The sequence below is a fragment of the Salarias fasciatus genome, chromosome 3, assembly GCF_902148845.1.
Source record: "Salarias fasciatus chromosome 3, fSalaFa1.1, whole genome shotgun sequence".
Taxonomy (NCBI): domain Eukaryota; kingdom Metazoa; phylum Chordata; class Actinopteri; order Blenniiformes; family Blenniidae; genus Salarias; species Salarias fasciatus.
The window spans coordinates 207,334-228,656 of NC_043747.1; the positions used below are offsets into that span (position 1 = coordinate 207,334).

General features: G+C 48.8%; 1 protein-coding gene across 2 annotated transcripts in view; it reads right to left on the bottom strand.

The window, feature by feature from the left end:
- Positions 1 to 21,323, bottom strand: part of adam19a (ADAM metallopeptidase domain 19a) — a 72,680-nt gene that overhangs the window by 37,451 nt on the left and 13,906 nt on the right. For both annotated transcript variants that reach the window (XM_030083920.1, XM_030083913.1), the window contains exons 3-4: positions 15,010 to 15,086; positions 991 to 1,072 (exon numbers count right to left, since the gene is read on the bottom strand). In XM_030083920.1, coding sequence (XP_029939780.1) covers positions 991 to 1,072; positions 15,010 to 15,086 — 159 coding nt within the window. The remainder of the gene's footprint in view (positions 1 to 990; positions 1,073 to 15,009; positions 15,087 to 21,323) is intronic.

Consider the following 21,323-nt stretch of genomic DNA (forward strand, 5'->3'; position numbering starts at 1 on the left):
GCAAAAAAAACAAAAACAAAAACAACCATAGAATGTAATTATTTTGGGATTTCCTCCACTGCGGTGGGATGAATAAAGGAGAAGCCTACATTTTATTGTTAGTAGTAGTTGTGTGATCATTATCAGTATGTAAATGCAGCTTGTGGCTGCTGCATGCAGGGCTTTCTGCTCGATGGGAGCGCTCTCTCCTCTGATCTTCCCGGTCGTTGCCGCTGTTCCCCCCCCCCCCCCCCCCCCCCCCCCCATCGGTTCCAGTCCAATACGTTTCACTCAGTATCTTAATGTACTGAATCAGGATGCAGGGGCGTGGCCGGTACTGCAGGAGCAGGACAGACTGCTGCTTTTCCCCAAACAAATATGCTGTGGTCCAAAAAGCTCCAGGAGGGAGACCCAGAAATGTTCCCACTGCCCAGAGCTGCTGTCGTGATGATCTGAGCTCCATCTGCCCATCGATCGCGTCCCACCTGGACCAGCTCCAAGTGGATTTAAAAACTTGTCCCCACTTTGAAAACAGACATTTAAACTGGGTTAGGAGCCCTTTGCCCCCAGAGTTGGTTGCAGTCTGGATCTGAAGCCACAGGAGGAGTGGAGGCTGCTCCCCTGCCGGACGGCTGGCTCCGGGTCACAGAGGAGTTTCCCACCATGGCTGACAGGTGAAATGTGAAAGTTCAGATGCTCTGACAGCAGAAGCTCTGATACCGGGAGGGAAACTCCAGCCCTACAGCTTCCAGCAATACTGAAGCTGCTTGAAACCTTCTGTGGGATTCATAATCCATAGTTTCCTTTATTCCAGGAGCACAGTGGAGCTTTCGGTCCACAGATGAGAGGTGGGAGCATGCATTCATGGACTACGTGGAGAAAACTCACCACATTTTCTCTCAATCCTGATTTGAGCTATAGAGCTGGTAAAAAGATTCATTTTGAATTTCTTTTGGCTTTTTATGTGATTGGTCTTTAAGTTGACGCTCTGAGCCCGAGTTTAATTCTTACCGTCTGGCTGTGGTTGCTCACGGTCACCTGCTGCCCATCGGCTGTGTAGAAGACCTCTGTGAAGTCCGGAGACAACAGCTCACTACAACACAGGAAGGAGGGAGGGAAACAGGATTTCAGCATTCTGAAGTCAAACCAGCTTACTGAATTAAACTGTCAGCAAGTGTAAGGACGAACAGAGCAGGAGAAAAAAACAGCTTCTGACACCAAGAACCAGACGAGTCTTTTTCAACAAACAGAACCTTCCTTCTGATTCTGGAACAGTTTTAGTAAAATGAAGTTTAAACTGAACACAAAGAGCCGTGATCCAGTAAACTATTAAACTACAGACCGTCAGTCAGAGCAGTGATCCAGTGTAAACTACAGTCAGTCAGAGCTGGGATCCAGTGTAAACTACAGTCAGTCAGAGCAGTGATCCAGTGTAAACTACAGTCAGTCAGAGCAGTGATCCAGTGTAAACTACAGTCGGTCAGAGCAGTGATCCAGTGTAAACTACAGTCAGTCAGAGCAGTGATCCAGTGTAAACTACAGTCAGTCAGAGCAGTGATCCAGTGTAAACTACAGTCAGAGCAGTGATCCAGTGTAAACTACAGACAGTCAGAGCAGTGATCCAGTGTAAACTACAGTCAGTCAGAGCTGGGATCCAGTGTAAACTACAGTCAGTCAGAGCAGTGATCCAGTGTAAACTACAGACAGTCAGAGCAGTGATCCAGTGTAAACTACAGTCAGTCAGAGCAGTGATCCAGTGTAAACTACAGTCAGTCAGAGCAGTGATCCAGTGTAAACTACAGTCGGTCAGAGCAGTGATCCAGTGTAAACTACAGTCAGTCAGAGCAGTGATCCAGTGTAAACTACAGTCAGTCAGAGCAGTGATCCAGTGTAAACTACAGTCAGAGCAGTGATCCAGTGTAAACTACAGACAGTCAGAGCAGTGATCCAGTGTAAACTACAGTCAGTCAGAGCTGGGATCCAGTGTAAACTACAGTCAGTCAGAGCAGTGATCCAGTGTAAACTACAGTCAGAGCAGTGATCCAGTGTAAACTACAGACAGTCAGAGCAGTGATCCAGTGTAAACTACAGACAGTCAGAGCAGTGATCCAGTGTAAACTACAGACTGTCAATCAGAGCAGTGATCCAGTGTAAGCTACAGTCGGTCAGAGCAGTGATCCAGTGTAAACTACAGTCAGAGCAGTGATCCAGTGTAAACTACAGTCAGAGCAGTGATCCAGTGTAAACTACAGTCAGTCAGAGCAGTGATCCAGTGTAAACTACAGTCAGTCAGTCAAATCCTGCTCTTCCAGCCCCAGGGCCACACTGACAATCTGCAAGGAGAACAAATTCTGTGTCATGAATGAAATTTACAATGTGTGTACACACAAAAAAATCTCTAATTATCAAATGTGTGTATCCCTGTCGTACCTCACCAGTCAGTAATCAGTGTTAATAAATCCCACCTGCTCTCCATGATGGAGAACTTTCAGGATCATTTTCCTTCAGAAACGGCTGAAATTAACCAGATATGGAAACAACACACCTCTTCATTAAAATTCATTTTCTCCTCATCTTTCAGCGTCATGGCAAAGAGGAGAATGAGAGCCGTTCTCAAACTGAAACACTGTCTGCTGGGCGAAGCAAGCCAGAAAACATTCTGTGGTACCCTGAATGTTAGGAAAACCAACAAAAGGAGGCATTCTGCCTGATAATTTAACCAGAAGTAATGATCAGAGGATTCATACAAGGAAAAAACATGGTTTGACATTAAAGTCCATGTCAGAAATCCCAGAGTGGATCTGGGGGGGCTTCGGTTCTTTTGTCTCTGCTTCCAGATATTGTTCCTTTTTTTATATATATATATATCTGGGAGGGGCGGTGGCACAACTTATGTACAAATTCACAATACAAAACAGTGTTGTCGACGCTCCACAAGCAACCAAGAACAATCCCAAACCTCAATCTAGACAACACCAAAACAGAGCCGACAACCAACACAGAAACTGACAGAACCATATATATACACACATACATACATATACGCTCCTTCCCTGCAGAGCACATCGTCCCTCTAAACTTCTAGGAGTATTTAACATGTACTCTAAGTAGCCGTCAGCTTCTTCCACCCGGAACGACGGTTCCTATCTAGCTGATGCTGTGTCTGACCTGCTCTGACTGCCTTCATGCTTTCTGCTGGTAGGTTCACTATTCTACATCCAGACGATGTGCGTACGTACGCCTGCTCAGAGCTGTGCTTAAACTTACACACATTTAGCAGAACAAGTACAAGTTGATGATTCCCACACTCATAAACGAGGCTCCAGGACTGTTGGCCATGTCTATGTGATCTGGCACACGGCCAAGTCCACCTTTATCCTCAGAAATGCAGTGTATTGCTTCTGATGATACCTGCAGCGGGGGCGGTGCAGCCCATGACTATGGAGGTCTCTGATAATACTGGATATCTTTCTGTGAAAGTTTTTGGACCCACGTGTGTGTGTAGTGTGTTCTGAGGCCGGCAGGACGGTGCAACACACCACATCCAGCAGCACACACCACGTCAAGAACACATGAACGTCTCTGCATGACTCACAATCTCATACAACAGCAGTGTGTCACCAGGAGGTCTGGTGCTCTCACGAAGACAGGAGGAAGCAGTGTTGAAGCGCTGAAGCCCGTCACGAGGACACAGCCCACCGTCCAGGAGAAGAGCGGGCTTTGTCAGCAGGCCTCACTGACTCAGCCTCGGGGCTGCTGGGAAGAATCGAGGAATAAAAATCCAAGGCTGAATATCCTCCATTGTACCGAGGAAGCACAGGCTGAAGGCTGGACGCAGATCTGACTCAGCTCTGAGAGGCACAAGTCTGCCAGGTCACCAACTACACCAAGGAACCCTTCCTCCAGGGCCACATCAGAGCAAATGTGATCTGGGATCTCTGGGGATGGGATCTCTGGGGCTGGGATCTGGGATCTCTGGGGCTGGGATCTGTGGAGCTGTGATCTGTGGAGCTGTGATCTGTGGAGCTGTGATCTGTGGAGCTGTGATCTGTGGAGCTGTGATCTGTGGAGCTGGGATCTGTGGAGCTGTGATCTGTGGAGCTGTGATCAGGCCTTCGATCTGCACATGCTCGCCTACAGGAGGAGGAGTCACGCCCTCCTCCTGTGTTGCTCAGTATCCATGGTGATGTCCTGGCTATCAGAAGGGATCTTCTGCTTCACGGACCTCTGGATGCATCACGTGGATCACATCCACTTACAGATCAACTGTCACACCTCTCACGTGAAAAGCTGGAGATTTCATTAACGCTCTCAGTCCAAACAAAGCACCCCGGTTCAGCAACAAGGACACCGATCTGTCACAGAGGCCCCAGTGATCCAGGCCTCAGATCACCTCGGATCACCTCAGGGACCTTTTGGGAAAGTGTGTCGAGGCTGCCCTGAACTCGGATCCGGACCTGACTGCTGACCTCTGGTCCCCTTGACTCCCGTCCCCTCTTGTCTCTTGAGCAAGCGGCCGTTCCAGCGGGAGCAGAGGGGTGTGCTGGTGGAGGGGTGAGCAGTGAGAAGCAGCAGACGCACACAGACAGAGGTGGGTTGTCTGGAGTTTCTGCTTGCCGATTTTAAAATAGATTTTTTTTTTCCCATCTTAGATTAGCCGTTTATGAAAGGGCTTTTTGTCTTGTATTGTATTGTTTTTGCAAATGAAGATATCCTAATATAAACTGTATTTTAAGAAGACTGGGTTTTAAGAAAACTACTTTTTTATGCTGATTTTTTTGCTTATTTTATAGACAGTCAAAGCTTTAGAAAAGAAAGTTCAAACATTTAGAAAAACACAGTGAGACGTGATGTGTAATTTTTGGGGAAATACGGCTCCTGATATCGGTTTCAGACATCATCAGACGTTTTCACATGGTCTGGTGTAAAAGGGAAAGAACTGTAATTTAAGTCAAATCGTCACAAAAAAAAAAAAAAAAAAAATCATAAAAAAAATGTAATGGGGAAAGAAACACATTGTCCCACAAAGTCAGGTCTCTGCTTGATTTGTCTTTTCACAAAAAGCTTGTTATCTCCTTTTCTACTCAGAGTGCAGAGTGAAACTTATCTACTACTGGCTTCTACTAAAGAACTGAAGAAGGGAGAAACGATTCTTTTTCCAGATGAAAGAAGAGAGTTTACTTGTCATAAAAATCAACATTCTACGGCCCTTCAAAAATCTGTGATCCGCAGTTTTAGTTGATTCACTCAGGATTTCACCTCCCGCCTTCATGAGAACTGCTTCAATGTCCCAGAGCCAGTTAGAGACGTGGAGTCCGGTGGACGCTGGGGGGGGGACACATGGAGACAGCAGCAGGTCCGGAAGCCATCGAGCTGAAGGAGGCCTTTCGGTGCCCAGAGGGCAGGTACCGGCGATCCGGGGCTGACAGATGGTTGAGGAATCAAAGTTCCAAGCTGGCCTCATTAGGTTCTCAAGCACCACCCGGTAGTCCAGGAGGAGTCAGAAGTGTGAAGATGCCGACAAGGCAGGTCATCCTGTGACCTTCAGTGACAATATCCTCTGGAGGTAGAAGGAACCGCTTGAGGATCTCCAGAACCCGGAGAACATACCGGGTCTCCCGAGGAGGTGGAGCTTACAGCTCCTGGGCTCACCTCATCCATTCTCCTGGTGGAGGCTCCGGCCCAGCATGCCTTAAGGCAGGCCCAGCGCTGGAGGAGGCGGGCCTGGTGTGCTACCGGCCGCTGCCGGTTGGTGGAAAAGACTTCTGCTGGACGGATTTCATGGTGTGTATGGACCACGGTGAGGAGGGCTGTGTTGGTCTGAGGGATGAGGAGGAGCGGGGCTCTTTCATCAGCACAACTCATCCATTCATCAACACACTTTCTCCATCACACAAAAGTAATTTTGAAGCCCACCGAGCAGGCCTGTCAGACAGCAGATCCTTACTGAGCCTTGTTCAGCCTCGTAACGATGCAAGCAGCACGGATACACCCACTAGTCCCAGACAGTCGTTTAGCCGGGACGCTTTCAGTCCATTTCAGCTCCTGTGGCTGTGTTCGGCCTGAAGGCGTGAGGATACTGACATCTAAAAGTAAAATGACAAAAAGCTAAGCTTACAAATCAGCCGTTCAATCCACTGTCTTTACTTCTTTTCAAGTCATTTTAATGTTAGTAATTCTTTCAAATATTTACAGCCCTTTATTCTCCAGTCGATGATTAGCACAGTGATGTTGAAGGATTCATGTCTTTATTCATCAGTGCAGTCCTGCTCACAGGGCCTGAGTTGAAAAAAGTCCATTGATTGATGAGGTACACCTGCTCAAACGCCTCAGAAAAGCATCCAGTCTCCGGAGCGTTTCTGCGTTCAGCCATGATGAAGATGAGCAGATGAAGGTCAAACTGACCACGAGAATGTTGGAGAAATGACGTTTAAGAGGCTTTGGACCTTCATGGTTGTTGGTCTGAGTTAAAGGACCTGTATCCTGCTTCTTTAGCTCGTCCAAACCCTATTATAGGCATTAACGTGGTAAGAGTTTATTTTTGGTGCTAAGTTAAAGTCATTTTGTGTGAAATTGGGGGGTTAATTCTGAAATCCAGAAGAGAAAACGCTCTGTTTCACTGAAAATCCCGCCTCTCCCCCTGTGGACTTTGACTGACAGCTACTTCAACCAATCAGCGCTTCAAAATGCGTTAGCTTCTCTAAGGGTTAGCTTTAGCGCTTTAGCTTTAGCTTCTCTACACACAAAGACACACGAAAACGTCTTTTCCTGTTAGAAACTCACCAAGCGCAGACCCCTCAGACCCCTCAGACCCTCCAGACCCTCCAGACTCTTCAGACCCTCCAGACCCTCCAGACCCTCCAGACTCTTCAGACCCTTCAGACCCTCCAGACCCTCCAGACCCTCCAGACCCTTCAGACCCTCCAGACCCTCCAGACCCTCCAGACCCTTCAGACTCTTGCTCTTGCTTGACTGTTGCTTTCAGATGATGGTTAAAGTTTATTGCCGTAATCGGAGATACAAAAAGCAGCAACGCTGATTGCCGAGGGCCTGGGGGGGGTGGGGGGGGGGTCTCCTCAGTGGAAAATGGAATCAGCTGCTGCTGGTCAGAGGAGAGTGGGGTGTTGTCTGTGCGGGGGTGGGGGGGTGGGAGAAGAGTGGTGGGAGGAGTTCAGCTTTGTGACGTACTCAGGTTTGAAGAGTTTCAAACGAGCTGTTTTCTCCCTGAAGGGAGGGGCTGCTGTAGAGAGCAGCAGACTGAAGAGATTACTCAGACATGTGGATGAAGGCAAATAACATTTTGGGGGTGGTTTTGAAGGGAAATCAACTTTGTGGCATGCTGAAAACCTTAAAAAAGTGGATTTTGCATGATATAGGTGCTTTAAAGATCACTTGTTTTGGCTCTTGATAAGATCCACTTTTTCAGATTTGAGTATCGGCCGAATCCAATACTTTAATCAATCTGAAATTTATGTTTCTAATACTACATTACAAATATAGAATAAAACTTAATCAATTTTCATTTTGAAATTTATAATTACATTTCTGTTAGGATGCATTGACATTTATTTTGAAAAATGTTTCACTTCCTTCCTGTGCTTAACTCTGTCACTGTTTCTTTTAGGGCTGGGCACGTTACCGCGTGAATAATGCCTTAACGCACTGCTTCCTTAATGCCGACAAATATTTTCATCAGGCGTTAACCCACCACCCAAAATAAAAAAAATTCCCTTCAACTCACAGTCTGACTTAATAAAGGTCAGTATGAGGCACAATTTGGCGTGACTGAATTTAGGCTGTCTTCTCTGTCTGAGGGTCGGAGACAGAGGGAAGTTTGAGGAAGTGGCCTCATAAGAAACTTCCGTTTGTCATCTGCTCTGTTCTTGGTGGTGTGTGTGTGTGTGTGTGTGTGTGTGTGTATGTGTGTGTGTTGGGGGTTCGGGGGTGGTAATCTTGGTAAAGACTTGGTATTTTAACTTTTTAAGTTATTATGAATCATATTTGATGAATTGTAAAATTATTGTTAAATTATGCTTTTTGCAAAATTCTTGCAATAAAAAACAAGGTCCCTGTCCCCGGCTGGGGGCAGGATGATCATACAGAGTACTTCTGAATTCATTATTGTATTATGCGCATAATGCGATTAATCGCGATTAATTAAAAAGTATGCGATTAATCGTGATTAACAAATTTAATCGTTGCCCAGCAGTAGTTTCTGAGTGTAAATGCATCATTAAGGCCTGTCCTACACTGTCCTGCCGCTCTGCAGACACATGATGCAGCTTTCAGCCGGCCTGTGGTGTAAAACCGGTTGTGGAGCGACGGACGGAGGCTGAAGTCTGGGACCACCTCATGACGGCAGTAGACGGCAGCTGAAGTTGTTAAAAATCAGTGAGGTATTCGGCTGGATTAAACTATACCAATCAATCAAAAATCACTCATTTGATCTGATATCGACCGATCCGACTGGGACATCCCCAGCTTGAGTTTTTGGCAGACTGCTGATCTACTGGGATTCTACAACAGACATCTCCAGGGTTTCCAGAGAACAGTCAGAACAGAAAATCTCCAGTGGACATAGGGTCTCTGGACACAACGGCGTTTGGATGCTCAAGAAATAAGGAGAATGGACAGACTGGAGACGACAGAAAGACCAATGGAAACCCCACAATCCCTGGTTCCAGTCTGCAGTGTGCAGAAAGGCACCTGACAGCTTTTTCAACGGGGTGAAGCTTGAAGCTGCCAGAAGATCACAACGGGCGCCCTGCTGGCAGCTGAGCGCCTCAGCTTCCAGTTCACTCAGGACCACCAAACAGGACCACCAAACAGGACCACCAAACAGGACCACCAAACAGGACCACCAAACACCAAACAGGACCACCAAACAGGACCATCAAACAGGACCATCAAACAGGACCACCAAACAGGACCACCAAAGAGGACCACCAAACAGGACCACCAAACAGGACCACCAAACAGGACCACCAAACAGGACCACCAAACAGGACCACCAAACACCAAACAGGACCACCAAACAGGACCACCAAACAGGACCATCAAACAGGACCACCAAACACCAAACAGGACCACCAAACAGGACCATCAAACAGGACCACCAAACACCAAACAGGACCACCAAACAGGACCACCAAACAGGGCCACCAAACACCAAACAGGACCACCAAACGGGACCACCAAACAGGACCATCAAACAGGACCATCAAACAGGACCACCAAACAGGACCACCAAACAGGACCACCAAACACCAAACAGGACCACCAAACAGGACCACCAAACAGGACCATCAAACAGGACCACCAAACACCAAACAGGACCACCAAACAGGACCACCAAACAGGGCCACCAAACACCAAACAGGACCACCAAACGGGACCACCAAACAGGACCATCAAACAGGACCATCAAACAGGACCACCAAACAGGACCACCAAACAGGACCACCAAACACCAAAGAGGACCACCAAACAGGACCACCAAACAGGACCACCAAACAGGACCACCAAAGAGGACCACCAAACAGGACCACCAAACAGGACCACCAAACAGGACCATCAAACAGGACCATCAAACAGGACCACCAAACGGGACCACCAAACAGGACCACCAAACACCAAACAGGACCACCAAACAGGACCATCAAACAGGACCACCAAACAGGACCACCAAACACCAAACAGGACCACCAAACAGGACCATCAAACAGGACCACCAACAGGACCACCAAACAGGACCACCAAACACCAAACAGGACCACCAAACAGGACCACCAAACAGGACCACCAAACAGGACCACCAAACACCAAACAGGACCACCAAACAGGACCACCAAACAGGACCACCAAACAGGACCACCAAACACCAAACAGGACCACCAAACAGGACCATCAAACAGGACCATCAAACAGGACCATCAAACAGGACCACCAAACAGGACCACCAAAGAGGACCACCAAACAGGACCACCAAACAGGACCACCAAACAGGACCACCAAAGAGGACCACCAAACAGGACCACCAAACAGGACCACCAAACAGGACCACCAAACAGGACCATCAAACAGGACCACCAAACAGGACCACCAAACAGGACCACCAAACAGGACCACCAAACAGGACCACCAAACGGGAGCCTGGAGCCTTGTAGGTGTGATGAGTCTCTGTTTCTGTTCCCACATGGAGGATGGGGCTTGCGGCGTTGAGCCTTGACCTTTCTGACCTCGGTGTAGCCCTCCAGCAGCTGAAACCCTCTCAGTACTTCCGTTCTGTTCTGTTTCCGGGCGTTTTGGTATCACTTCCTCTTTCCACTTCTGCTTTCATAAGCAGTGTTTCTCAGCTTCGGCTTTTCTCACCATTTTGTTGTCAGTTTTTCTGTTCAAGCTTTAGAGTGATAACCGATACTAAAACATAGTAAAACAGAGGTGTGTTTTAAAGATATTACTCATCCTTCAATCCCTCCATCGTCTGTAGCTGCCATCCAAGGCTAATCAGTAGTGGATAATCCCCAGGCGTTTCTCTGGGTCCTTCTCAGGAAAGCATCCCAGCGGTGAAGGCTATCACTACGATGCACGCTTGTGGATGTCCATGTCTAACTAATGGTTGCTGGAGTGAATCCCAGCTGACTAGAAGCCAATAAAAGGTACAGGGCAGTGGTGCTGGAAACAGACGAGACAAGGATGAGTACTTTCCTACTACAGGAAAGCAGAGCGATGAGGTGAGTAACATGATGAGAAACAGACACGTGAACTAATGTCCCACTGCAGCTAGCAGGTCCACCCGCTAACGGCTTTTTTTTTCTTCTTTCTTTTAAGACTCCTTTTCCACTGCATGCAGATGCGGGTCTAGCCGCCTGCTGGCGAGCCGCGACGCTGCGTTTTCCCACACTGATGGTGTCCCACGTTGATGACATCATCAGCGCGACGGAGCAAAACGAAAGTAAACAATACAGTGTGCGCTGTGTCCAGAAACAACAACTAGCGCGCTAACGTAGCCGCGCTGCGTCGACGTCATCATGTAAGTTCTCGGATGTGTCCCTCCCACTAAAAGTTTGCCGGGTCACAAACTGACCCGGCAAATTCCCGGGTCGAAATGCCGGGTCAAACCCTTTCCCACTGCCAGGAGGAGCCCATTGTTAGCGGGTTTAAACGGGTTTTTTGGCCAGTGGGAAAGGGGTTAGACACACAGGACCACCTGGAGGAGCCCACCGGGAACAGGAGGGGTCACGGGGTCACAACACAAAGCAAGAACTGTGCAGAAATAAAGAAGGCACAACAACAAACAGTCCTCGTGACACACGGCCTGTGGTTTGGTCTGTTTGGAGGGAACAAGCAGCAGTGAGGAGCGAATGGGCTTTGTGGCTTTGTTACGTTTTACTCATGTTTTTTCATGAGAAGAAAAAGAGGACAGAGTGTTTGAGTGAAGTAACTGAGCAGATGGAGATCCTACTCAAAGAATCAGCTGGAGGGGCTCTGAAAACAAGCAATCAATGGAAAATGATAACCCCAAAAAGAAGAGAGTGCCAGGAGAAAAGACGATCTGCAGGTCATGTGTTCATAATAGTAACACGTTTTACTGAGTGTCTGTCAGGTCAGCCCAGGCCACTGGACAAACAACAGACACAGTCCAAGGCAGGATGAAACAGACCGCTGAAACGCCCAGACGACCAGAAACGGAACTCACCAGAGAACATTAGCTCTTCTGGTAAGTGGATGATCCACAATGGCTATTCTGAACCACATTCATGTAAATAAGCATGAACAATTCAATTTACTGTTTGAATGAGCCCTTAAAATACCATGAAGCCAAGAGAGAAGGAGGCCATTACATGTTCTGTAGTGTAAGTACAGGAAGCATCACTGTAATGAGATTGTGGGAAAAGAGCGGCCTCCTCTCCTTCTTCGGTGGAAAAGTGGTGACGTGTCCCTCAAACATGGTGCTGGTTTCTGGCCCTGGTCCAACCCTGTCCCAGAGGAGGAGTCCAGATCAAATCAACCCAGATTCCAGGAACATTCGCTGTAAACTCTGTCTCTGACCTACATTTGCTGCTCCCAGCCAAACTGGTGAGCCCTGCTGAGGTTTAGATAAACACTCAGATAGTCCGCCCCTCCTCCAGACTCAGATCCACCTGATCTGGGATGAAAACTAACACGGCTCACAGACTGGCTGTTTTGTTTTACAATTTCATTTAGCAGACGCTTTTGTCCAAAGCGAGGTACAACACTGCTGTGGCGAGGTCCACCCTGCGCCGGTCGCCAGTCTAACACAGAGGGACCTACAGCCAGCCACACCGAGGAGCAATGCAGGGTGACCAGTTCACCTGACAGCGGGAGGAAGCCGGAGTACCCGCAGGGAACCCACGCACACATGGGGAGAACATGCAAACTCCACACAGAAAGGCCCCGAGCCCCGGCCGGCACTTAAACCAAGGACCGTCTTCCTGTGAGGCAAGAGCGCCAATCCACTGCACCACCGTGCAGCCGGTGTTTTAGCTCAGACTAGCATGATGGGGGACGAACAACAGAGTGTCCATGTTCATGTGAGGCTGCTGCAACGTGAAGAGGAGCTGGATGTTCTGGTTATCAAACGTCCAGGATGTTCTGACTGGTTATCAAACATCCCAGATGTTCTGACTGGTTATACAACATCCCAGATGTTCTAACCGGTTATCAAACATCCCAGATGTTCTGGTTATCAAACATCCCAGATGTTCTGACTGGTTATCAAACATCCCAGATGTTCTGGTTATCAAACATCCCAGATGTTCTAACTGGTTATACAACATCCCAGATGTTCTGACTGGTTATACAACATCCCAGATGTTCTAACCGGTTATCAAACATCCCAGATGTTCTGGTTATCAAACATCCCAGATGTTCTGACTGGTTATCAAACATCCCAGATGTTCTGGTTATCAAACATCCCAGATGTTCTGGTTATCAAACATCCCAGATGTTCTGCTATCACAGATGTTGGTAGGTGTGCTCCACCTCCACACTGTCCCCTTGGACGGCCCCCGGCTCCGGGTGCCGCCTGGCTCTTCTGAAATCCATCACCATCTCCTTGGCGGTGCTCAGAGCAGCTTGGAGTCGCTCCATGTGACCAAGTCCTGGATCAGTTGTGTGTGTGTGTGTGTGTGTGTGTGTGTGTGTGTGTGTGTATGTGTGTGTGTGAGGGGGGGTTCTCTTCTGTGCTAGGGACAGCTTGTGGGCGTAAGCGGGTGGGGGCTGCTGTGTTCAGTGGTGTGAATGGGTTGGGCTGATCAGACCTATTGAAGAACTGGTTTAACTGGTGTGCTACTCCCACATCCCCCCATAGGGGCAGACAGAGGAGATGGAGCACATGGAGGAGGAAGCAGACGGAGGAAGCAGACGGAGGAAGCAGACGGAGGAAGCAGATGGAGGAAGCTGACGGTGGAAGCTGACGGAGTAGGAAGCAGATGGAGGAAGCAGACGGAGGAAGCAGATGGAGGAGGAAGGAGACGGAGGAAGCTGATGGAGGAAGCAGACGGAGGAAGCAGACGGAGGAAGCTGACGGTGGAAGCTGACGGAGTAGGAAGCAGATGGAGGAAGCAGAAGGAGGAAGCAGATGGAGGAAGCAGACGGAGGAAGCAGATGGAGAAGGAAGCAGATGGAGGAAGCAGATGGAAGAAGCAGACGGAGGAAGCAGACGGAGGAGGAAGCAGATGCAGTAAGCAGATGGAGGAGGAAGCAAACGGAGGAAGCAGATAGAGGAACCAGACGGAGGAAGCAGACGGAGGAAGCAGATGGAGGAGGAAGCAGACGGAGGAAGCAGACGAGGAAGCAGATGGAGGAAGCAGATGGAGGATGAAGCAGATGGAGGAAGCAGACGGAGGAAGCAGATGGAGGAAGCAGATGGAAGAAGCAGACGGAGGAAGCAGATGGAGGAAGCAGATGGAGGAAGCAGATGGAGTAAGCAGATGGAGGAGGAAGTAGACGGAGGAAGCAGATGGAGGAGGAAGCAGATGGAGGAAGCAGATGGAGGAAGCAGATGGAGGAGGAAGTAGACGGAGGAAGCAGATGGAGGAGGAAGTAGACGGAGGAAGCTGATGGAGGAAGCAGACGGAGGAGGAAGCAGATGGAGGAACCAGACGGAGGAAGCAGATGGAGGAAGCAGACGGAGGAAGCAGATGGAGGAAGCAGACGGAGGAAGCAGATGGAGGAGGAAGCAGACGGAGGAAGCAGATGGAGGAGGAAGCAGATGGAGGAAGCAGATGGGGGAAGCAGACGAGGAAGCAGATGGAGGATGAAGCAGATGGAGGAAGCAGATGGAGGAGGAAGCAGATGGAGGAAGCAGATGGAGGAGGAAGCAGATGGAGGAGGAAGCAGATGGAGGAAGCAGATGGAGGAGGAAGCAGATGGAGGAGGAAGCAGATGGAGGAAGCAGATGGAGGAGGAAGTAGACGGAGGAAGCAGATGGAGGAAGCAGATGGAGGAGGAAGTAGACGGAGGAAGCAGATGGAGGAAGCAGACGGAGGAAGCAGACAGAGGAACCAGACGGAGGAAGCAGATGGAGGAAGCAGACGGAGGAAGCAGATGGAGGAGGAAGCAGACGGAGGAAGCAGATGGAGGAGGAAGCAGACGGAGGAAGCAGATGGGGGAAGCAGATGGAGGAAGCAGATGGAGGAAGCAGATGGAGGAAGGAGACGGAGGAAGAAGACGGAGGAAGCTGATGGAGGAAGCAGACGGAGGAAGAAGATGGAGGAGGAAGCAGATGGAGGAAGCACACAGAGGAAGCAGATGGATGAAGCAGACGGAGGAAGCCGACGGAGGAAGCAGATGGAGGAAGCACACAGAGGAAGCAGACAGAGGAAGCAGATGGAGGATGAAGCAGACGGAGGAAGCAGACGGAGGAAGCAGATGGAGGAAGCAGACGGAGGAGGAAGCAGATGGATGAAGCAGATGGAGGAGGAAGCAGACGGAGGAAGCAGATGGAGGAAGCAGACGGAGGAAGCAGATGGAGGAGGAAGCAGATGGAGGAATGAGGACACTTACTGGTTGTGATGCAGTTGCAGCAGAAGCTGCAGGTCGCTGGATGAGAGCAGGACTTCCCCTCGGGCCGGGTATTTCTCCTGAGGTTCAGAGGAAAGACACACCAGCTCAGACTGAAACCAAGCATCATCAGGATCTGAACGGCAACAGCCACATGCAGAAGGAATCAAACTATCGTCCAGACACTCCAGGCTGATCTGAAACAAACCTCCAGTCCAGACCTGACCCGCTGAAGGTCTGAACTCACAAAACACACGAGACTGATCAACCGAATCCTGTATCTTATCCTCCTTTAATTTTTTTTTGCTTGTGAGCAGGCTTGTGAATGCACGCACACACACATATATACAGAAATATCTCTCGATGATGGTTATACTGATAGAACATACAAGCTAATTCCTAATTATTCATTAATTGAAACGAGTAATCAAAACAGGTTTGTTACAATAACTCATGACAGATCCACAACACTGCTCATAAAAGTGCACTGTGAGAGGTGATGTGCATAGAAGTAACTGCAAAAATATACAGAAAAGGACCAAACTGTTTCTACAAACATGACAGTGACATCCAATAAAGAATTTATACAAATGAAAGTGTCTCTTCAGCAGACCCATGTAATGACAGTGTCACTGAAGCAGTTCAGGGTCCACACCGCCCGGTGGAGGCAGGCTGGCCTCTGACCATACCGACGATTTCTGAGGCGTGGCCTGTCCGGACTCCACAGCGCCCCCAGTGGTGCTGCTTCAGGGTACAGCTCAGGCTGTCCAACACTTCCACGCACTCAAGCTGTAGCATCGAGCAATCTACTCAACCTGGACGGCTTTGGGTGAGATGAAATCCTGAGGAGATTCCTGGTTTTGGTGAAAAGCTGCCTGGCGGCTCGGGGCAGAATCAGACTGAACAGGCCTGGCGGAGTGGACCGGACAGGAAGACGTCCAGAATGCGTCTCTCAGTCCGTCTCCCAGAGTCCCGCAGGAGCTCCTGGCGTTCTGGGTTTAATGGAGCTTCATCTGGGTGTGCTGTTTCTTTACAGAGCAGTGCAGTGCTGAGCTCCAGGCTCCTGTCTTCTTCTCTGGTGTGTTTCTATGGCAGAGTCTCAGCGCCGCCTCGAGGCCTGGAGTATGAACTACATCGTTGTCCTGTGGATGCAGACACTGAAGCCCCAAATGATTCGGATTCCAATAAAATGTAGGATCTAAGTTACTTTTATTCAACCAAAAAGTTTTTTTAATTTTATTTACCAGAAATGATAGCAGCATTTTCCAAACGTTAATAAGACGGCATACAAGAAGCACCTCTGTGGAAAAAATATTGTCTGCTTTCATTTACATTAGAACCACAAGTGTCATGTCCAGAGTTCTTCACACCTCCTCAGCAGCCAGTAGAGAACCTTCATTAGCTGTTACAGCAACCAGACTCTTCCTAGAACCACTGAGCAGCTGCTGCCATGTCTCATTTTCAGCAATCAGCTCCAACTCCTGTTTTCAACATGTCCTCCATTCAGTCCTCATAGCCTGTCCCTCTAAAGAGACACCTGTCTCCAGGGGACACTACCAGCTGGACTTTAGGGCGTCTCCTCTTTAGACCTGTGCTCAAAATGCGCCTGTATTGTTTTGTGACTGTTAAATAAAGAAGGTCTGTTTTTCATATGTTTCGTCTGTAGCTGGGCCCGGTAAACGGCGGAAACGTGCTGCGTTATCGCGAGACTCATCGCGTGAGAAAAAAAATCTGCCGTTAATCTCTGCTTTTCAAAGTTGGGTCTGGCAGCTGGTTTACACATGCAAGCTATGAAATTCACTTTGATATATTTTCAATCAATCAATCAATCAATGTATTTTTGTACAGCCCAGTATCACAACAACAGCTGCCTCAGAGGCTTCCAGATGTTACATTGGTTGGTAAAAATAAAAACAGTGAATAAGCATAATGTTAATATGTCAAATTCACAGTAACAAGACAAAACGAAGCAACCACCGCCTTAGACCCTCACATCCGGCAAGAACAAACTCCAGAAAGTGGTGGTAAAGACTTGGTATTGTAAGTCATTATAAATCAGATTTGGTGAATTTTAAGTTATTATTGTAAAATTATGCTTGTTGCAATATTCTTGCAAAAAAAAAAAAAGTGGCTGTCCCGGCTGGAGGCAGGATGATCATTACAGAGTACTTTTTAATTCATTATTGTATTTTGCGCATAATGCAATTAATCAAAGAAATACTATGTGATTAATCGCGATTAAGAAATTTAATCGCACTAGTTTTGTCATTTAGTTTTCGTAAAAGTAAAGTGGAAAACTCATCTGGTCTGGTCACAACCCCCACTTTCCGGTCCCCAGTCCGGCCTTCAGGAGGAGCTGCCGCTCTGGCCGTCTGCTGATTGGTCAGTGGTCTGGCATCAGTCAAGGCCAGCCAGCCATCCGCTTTATGCAATCTGCTGGTTTTTTTGTCGTCCCACACTAAGCTTTGGGGAAAGTGAGGGTGCAGCTCCAGAGCCTGGCCTCCCAGCGGGGTGGACGGTGCTGTCTTCGACCGCTGGGTCTTCCAAGCCGTCTCCACTCAGATCTAAGGAATCACTTCCTTCTATTTTAGTTGTACACTGAACATACGGTAAAATACAAAAGCCAGGCTTTAGTTTCAGTTCCCATTTATCCTGAGCTGAGCTCAAAGATTTAAGACTTCCTCCCTGTCCTCAAAAGGCATGTCTCTCTCAAACGTTCTAGAAAAATGTGTCTCAATGTGTGTTCGCTGACATTTCTGTTGGGCTGGGACCAAGCGTCCAGCTCTCCGGTGGCAGATCAATCTGCTGATCCTGCAGCAGGATTATTACCCAGTGAGCCTCAGGCGGGACACAACAACAGGACACTCTGGACTTCCCGGGTCCAGAAGACCAGGCTCCCCTCACACAGTGCAGCATTAGGCACGTTTACATGAGCCCGGGTAATCCACTTATGTGGCGGAGCGGATTGTAAATGCGTCACGTAAACGCCCCAGTGGATCCGCTTCACTCGGAGCGGATTGTATTTTGGAGCCGACTGTACGAGGTGGTGTACACCGATGGACAACCCGCTCCGTGTCTCATATAAACGCCGCCTGACAGCAGAGCGGATTAAACAGGATTATTTGTTCCGCCATGGGTTCCCTGGTACGTAGTGATGTGTGACGTGCGCAGTCAACGGGAAGCAGCACAGTCAAAAACAAGCAGAAGAACACGACGGTGGTTGAAAAACACTTTTTTAATAAAACAATATACGATTGTTTACAATGTAAACTGGGCCAACGTTATGGATTCTGGTCTGACCAAAACCACCTGAAACGGCTGAATGCCACAGGAGAGCAAAAAGAGCAAAACATTTAAATTAAAACGAAAAAAAGAACTATGACGAAAAAAGAGGCTAAAACAGAAAAGCCTTTAGCTTGTCCAGCTCAACGAGAGGCTCAACACGCTTTACGTCTTCAGATGAAGTTTACTGAGCGGCTCTGCTGCTGATGAGAGCTGCAGACCACTAAACACAGCAGGTCTGCAGAGAAGACAGCACACACTCAACGCTTCCACTTCCTGGAGGGCTCAGAGGAAAGCCCCACTCCATCGACACTCCTCTCCTCATCCAGCATGCTCCCTCTGTTCAACACCTCACCTTCTCAGACTATCCAGTCACCTCCTGGCTCAAAGAGCAGAGGAGCAAACTGAGGGAGGACCAGGCGGAGCAGGACCTCCTGAAACAGCACGTCTGAGCAGCGATATGAGGGGGACGTGTCTGACTGCAGTCCAAACTCCACTGAAAGATTCCAGGAAAACTGCATGCATTAACAGGCAACGGCAGCACAGGGCCAAAGCTGGACAAATGTCCACTAGTTTAGAGTTTAATGGGAACTTGTTGGGAAACTAAAGAACTCAGAAATGATGAAGCATGAAGAATAAAATACTGACGGCATGTATTGAAAGCTGAATGATGGTACAGCGTGAGACTCGGTGTGACTGAAGCTTTCTGTTTTCTGTAAAGGTTTCTTCCTGCTGCGTGGGCCAGTTCTTCTCTGTTTTCACTGGGATTCAAAGTAACTGCACCTTTAAAGGAATTCTAAATGATAAGGCAGACATTTCCTTCTGCCATTCGGTGGTGCGATCACAATCTAAACATCTCTCCGTGTGGATGTGTTCAGGGCTGGAGCGCCAGTCTGCTGTGGACTGAACATTACAGAACACCTCGGCACATTAACATCCTCCACTCTGTGGTCGCATACTGTCACCGTACTGTTCACGGCATTTTGATGACCTCTGGATGACCTACACCAGAGTTCAGGTTGACTGAATCGAATCCTGAGGAGCACAATCTAAAAAATCACAATTCAAACATATTTCCACATGGAGCCTTTTCAAGGCAAACCACTGTCCTGTGTGTGTGTGTGTGTGTGTGTGTGTGTGTGTGTGTGCTGGCCCTGGGCTCTCGGCTGTAACTGTTACACATCAACAGAGAGTGTATTCAGAGAGAGCAGACAAACGAAGGGGGAGGAGAAATCACAGACATCATAACGATCCTGCCAGGACAAACAGGCTGGAGTCGGAGAGCAGAGAAAAACCAGCTGAAGAAAAAGTGTGAGAACTGAGGAAATCAGGAGGGAGGAAACAAACAGCCATCAGCTGGCTCACACTCCTCCTGATGAGAGACACATTCAGGTTCAGCAGGGTTTGAGTTTCCCTTCTCCTTCAGCCCATTCTCCTGCCCCTCCCCCACCAGAGAGGAGGGGGAGTGTGAGAGTGTGTGTGTGCATGTCTTTCTATGGCTGTGAGTACCAGGTCCCGGTGGAAAACCAGAGCTGTGAGGACATTTGACCCGGTCCTCACTATGTACAATGACCTTTGAGGGTTGAGGTTAGAACCATGTTTAAGTTAGGTGAAGGTATGTGTTAGGATTAGAACTGTCCTCACTAGTATAGAAGAAAAACGTGTGTGTGTGTGTGTGTGTGTGTGTGGGTGTGTGTGTTCTCGTATTTCTATCCTTGTTGGGGCCAAATGTCCCCACAAGGATAGCAAAACGTGGAACGACGTGCCTTGTGGGGACCTTTTTCCGGTCCTAAGTAGGAGAAACAGTGTTTTCTTGACCATGTTGTTGTTACTGAAAAAAGTAAAAGTGCAAAAACATTTCTTTAGGGTTAGGCTTTGTTGTGGTGTGGGTTAGGTTAGGGTAAGGTCAGGGTTAGGGGCTAGACATGAATGGGAGTCAATGGACGGTCCCCACGAGGATAGAATACGAGACTGTGTGTGTGTGTGTGTTGTGTGTGTGTGTGTGTATACAGTGTCAAGGAAATGCTGTGAGGCTCACGGTTGTGTTGTTGGAGCGGCTGTCATGATATCGTGCTGCCTCGGCTCCACCACATGTTTGGGATTAGTCAGGAGAAGACATGCTGCCTGTGTGCAGTGAGAGAGGCGTGGTCAGAGCACGGCCGCGGACACACTCCCCAATGTGTGTGAGATCATCTGAAACCTGAGAAGCTGAAATGCACAATGTCAGAAGAGTCTGGAGATTCCAGCTGTTCCCACAGCGAGACCATGACGTCCGGCCCACACCAGAGAGAGCTGACTCTTCTAACCTTCACCGGGTACACCTCGCTGGGTTTCACTTCCCACCGGGTACACCTTGCTGGGTTTTACTTCCACCGGGTACACCGCGCTGGGTTTCACTTCCACCGGGTACACCGCGCTGGGTTTCACTTCCACCGGGTACACCTCGCTGGGTTTTACTTCCACTGAGTACACCTCGCTGGTTTCACTTCCACCGGGTACACCGCGCTGGGTTTCACTTCCACCGGGTACACCTCGCTGGGTTTTACTTCCACCGGGTACACCTCGCTGGGTTTCACTTCCACCGGGTACACCTCGCTGGGTTTTACTTCCACCGGGTACACCATGCTGGGTTTCACGTCCACCGGGTACACCTCGCTGGGTTTTACTTCACCGGGTACACCATGCTGGGTTTCACTTCCACCGGGTACACCTTGCTGGGTTTACTTCCACCGGGTACACCATGCTGGGTTTTACTTCCACCGGGTACACCGCGCTGGGTTTCACTTCCACCGGGTACACCTTGCTGGTTTTACTTCCACCGGGTACACCGCGCTGGGTTTCACTTCCACCGGGTACACCTCGCTGGGTTTTACTTCCACCGGGTACACCTCGCTGGGTTTTACTTCCACTGAGTACACCTCGCTGGGTTTCACTTCCACCGGGTACACCTCGCTGGGTTTCACTTCCACCGGGTACACCTCGCTGGGTTTTACTTCCACCGGGTACACCTCGCTGGGTTTCACTTCAACCGGGTA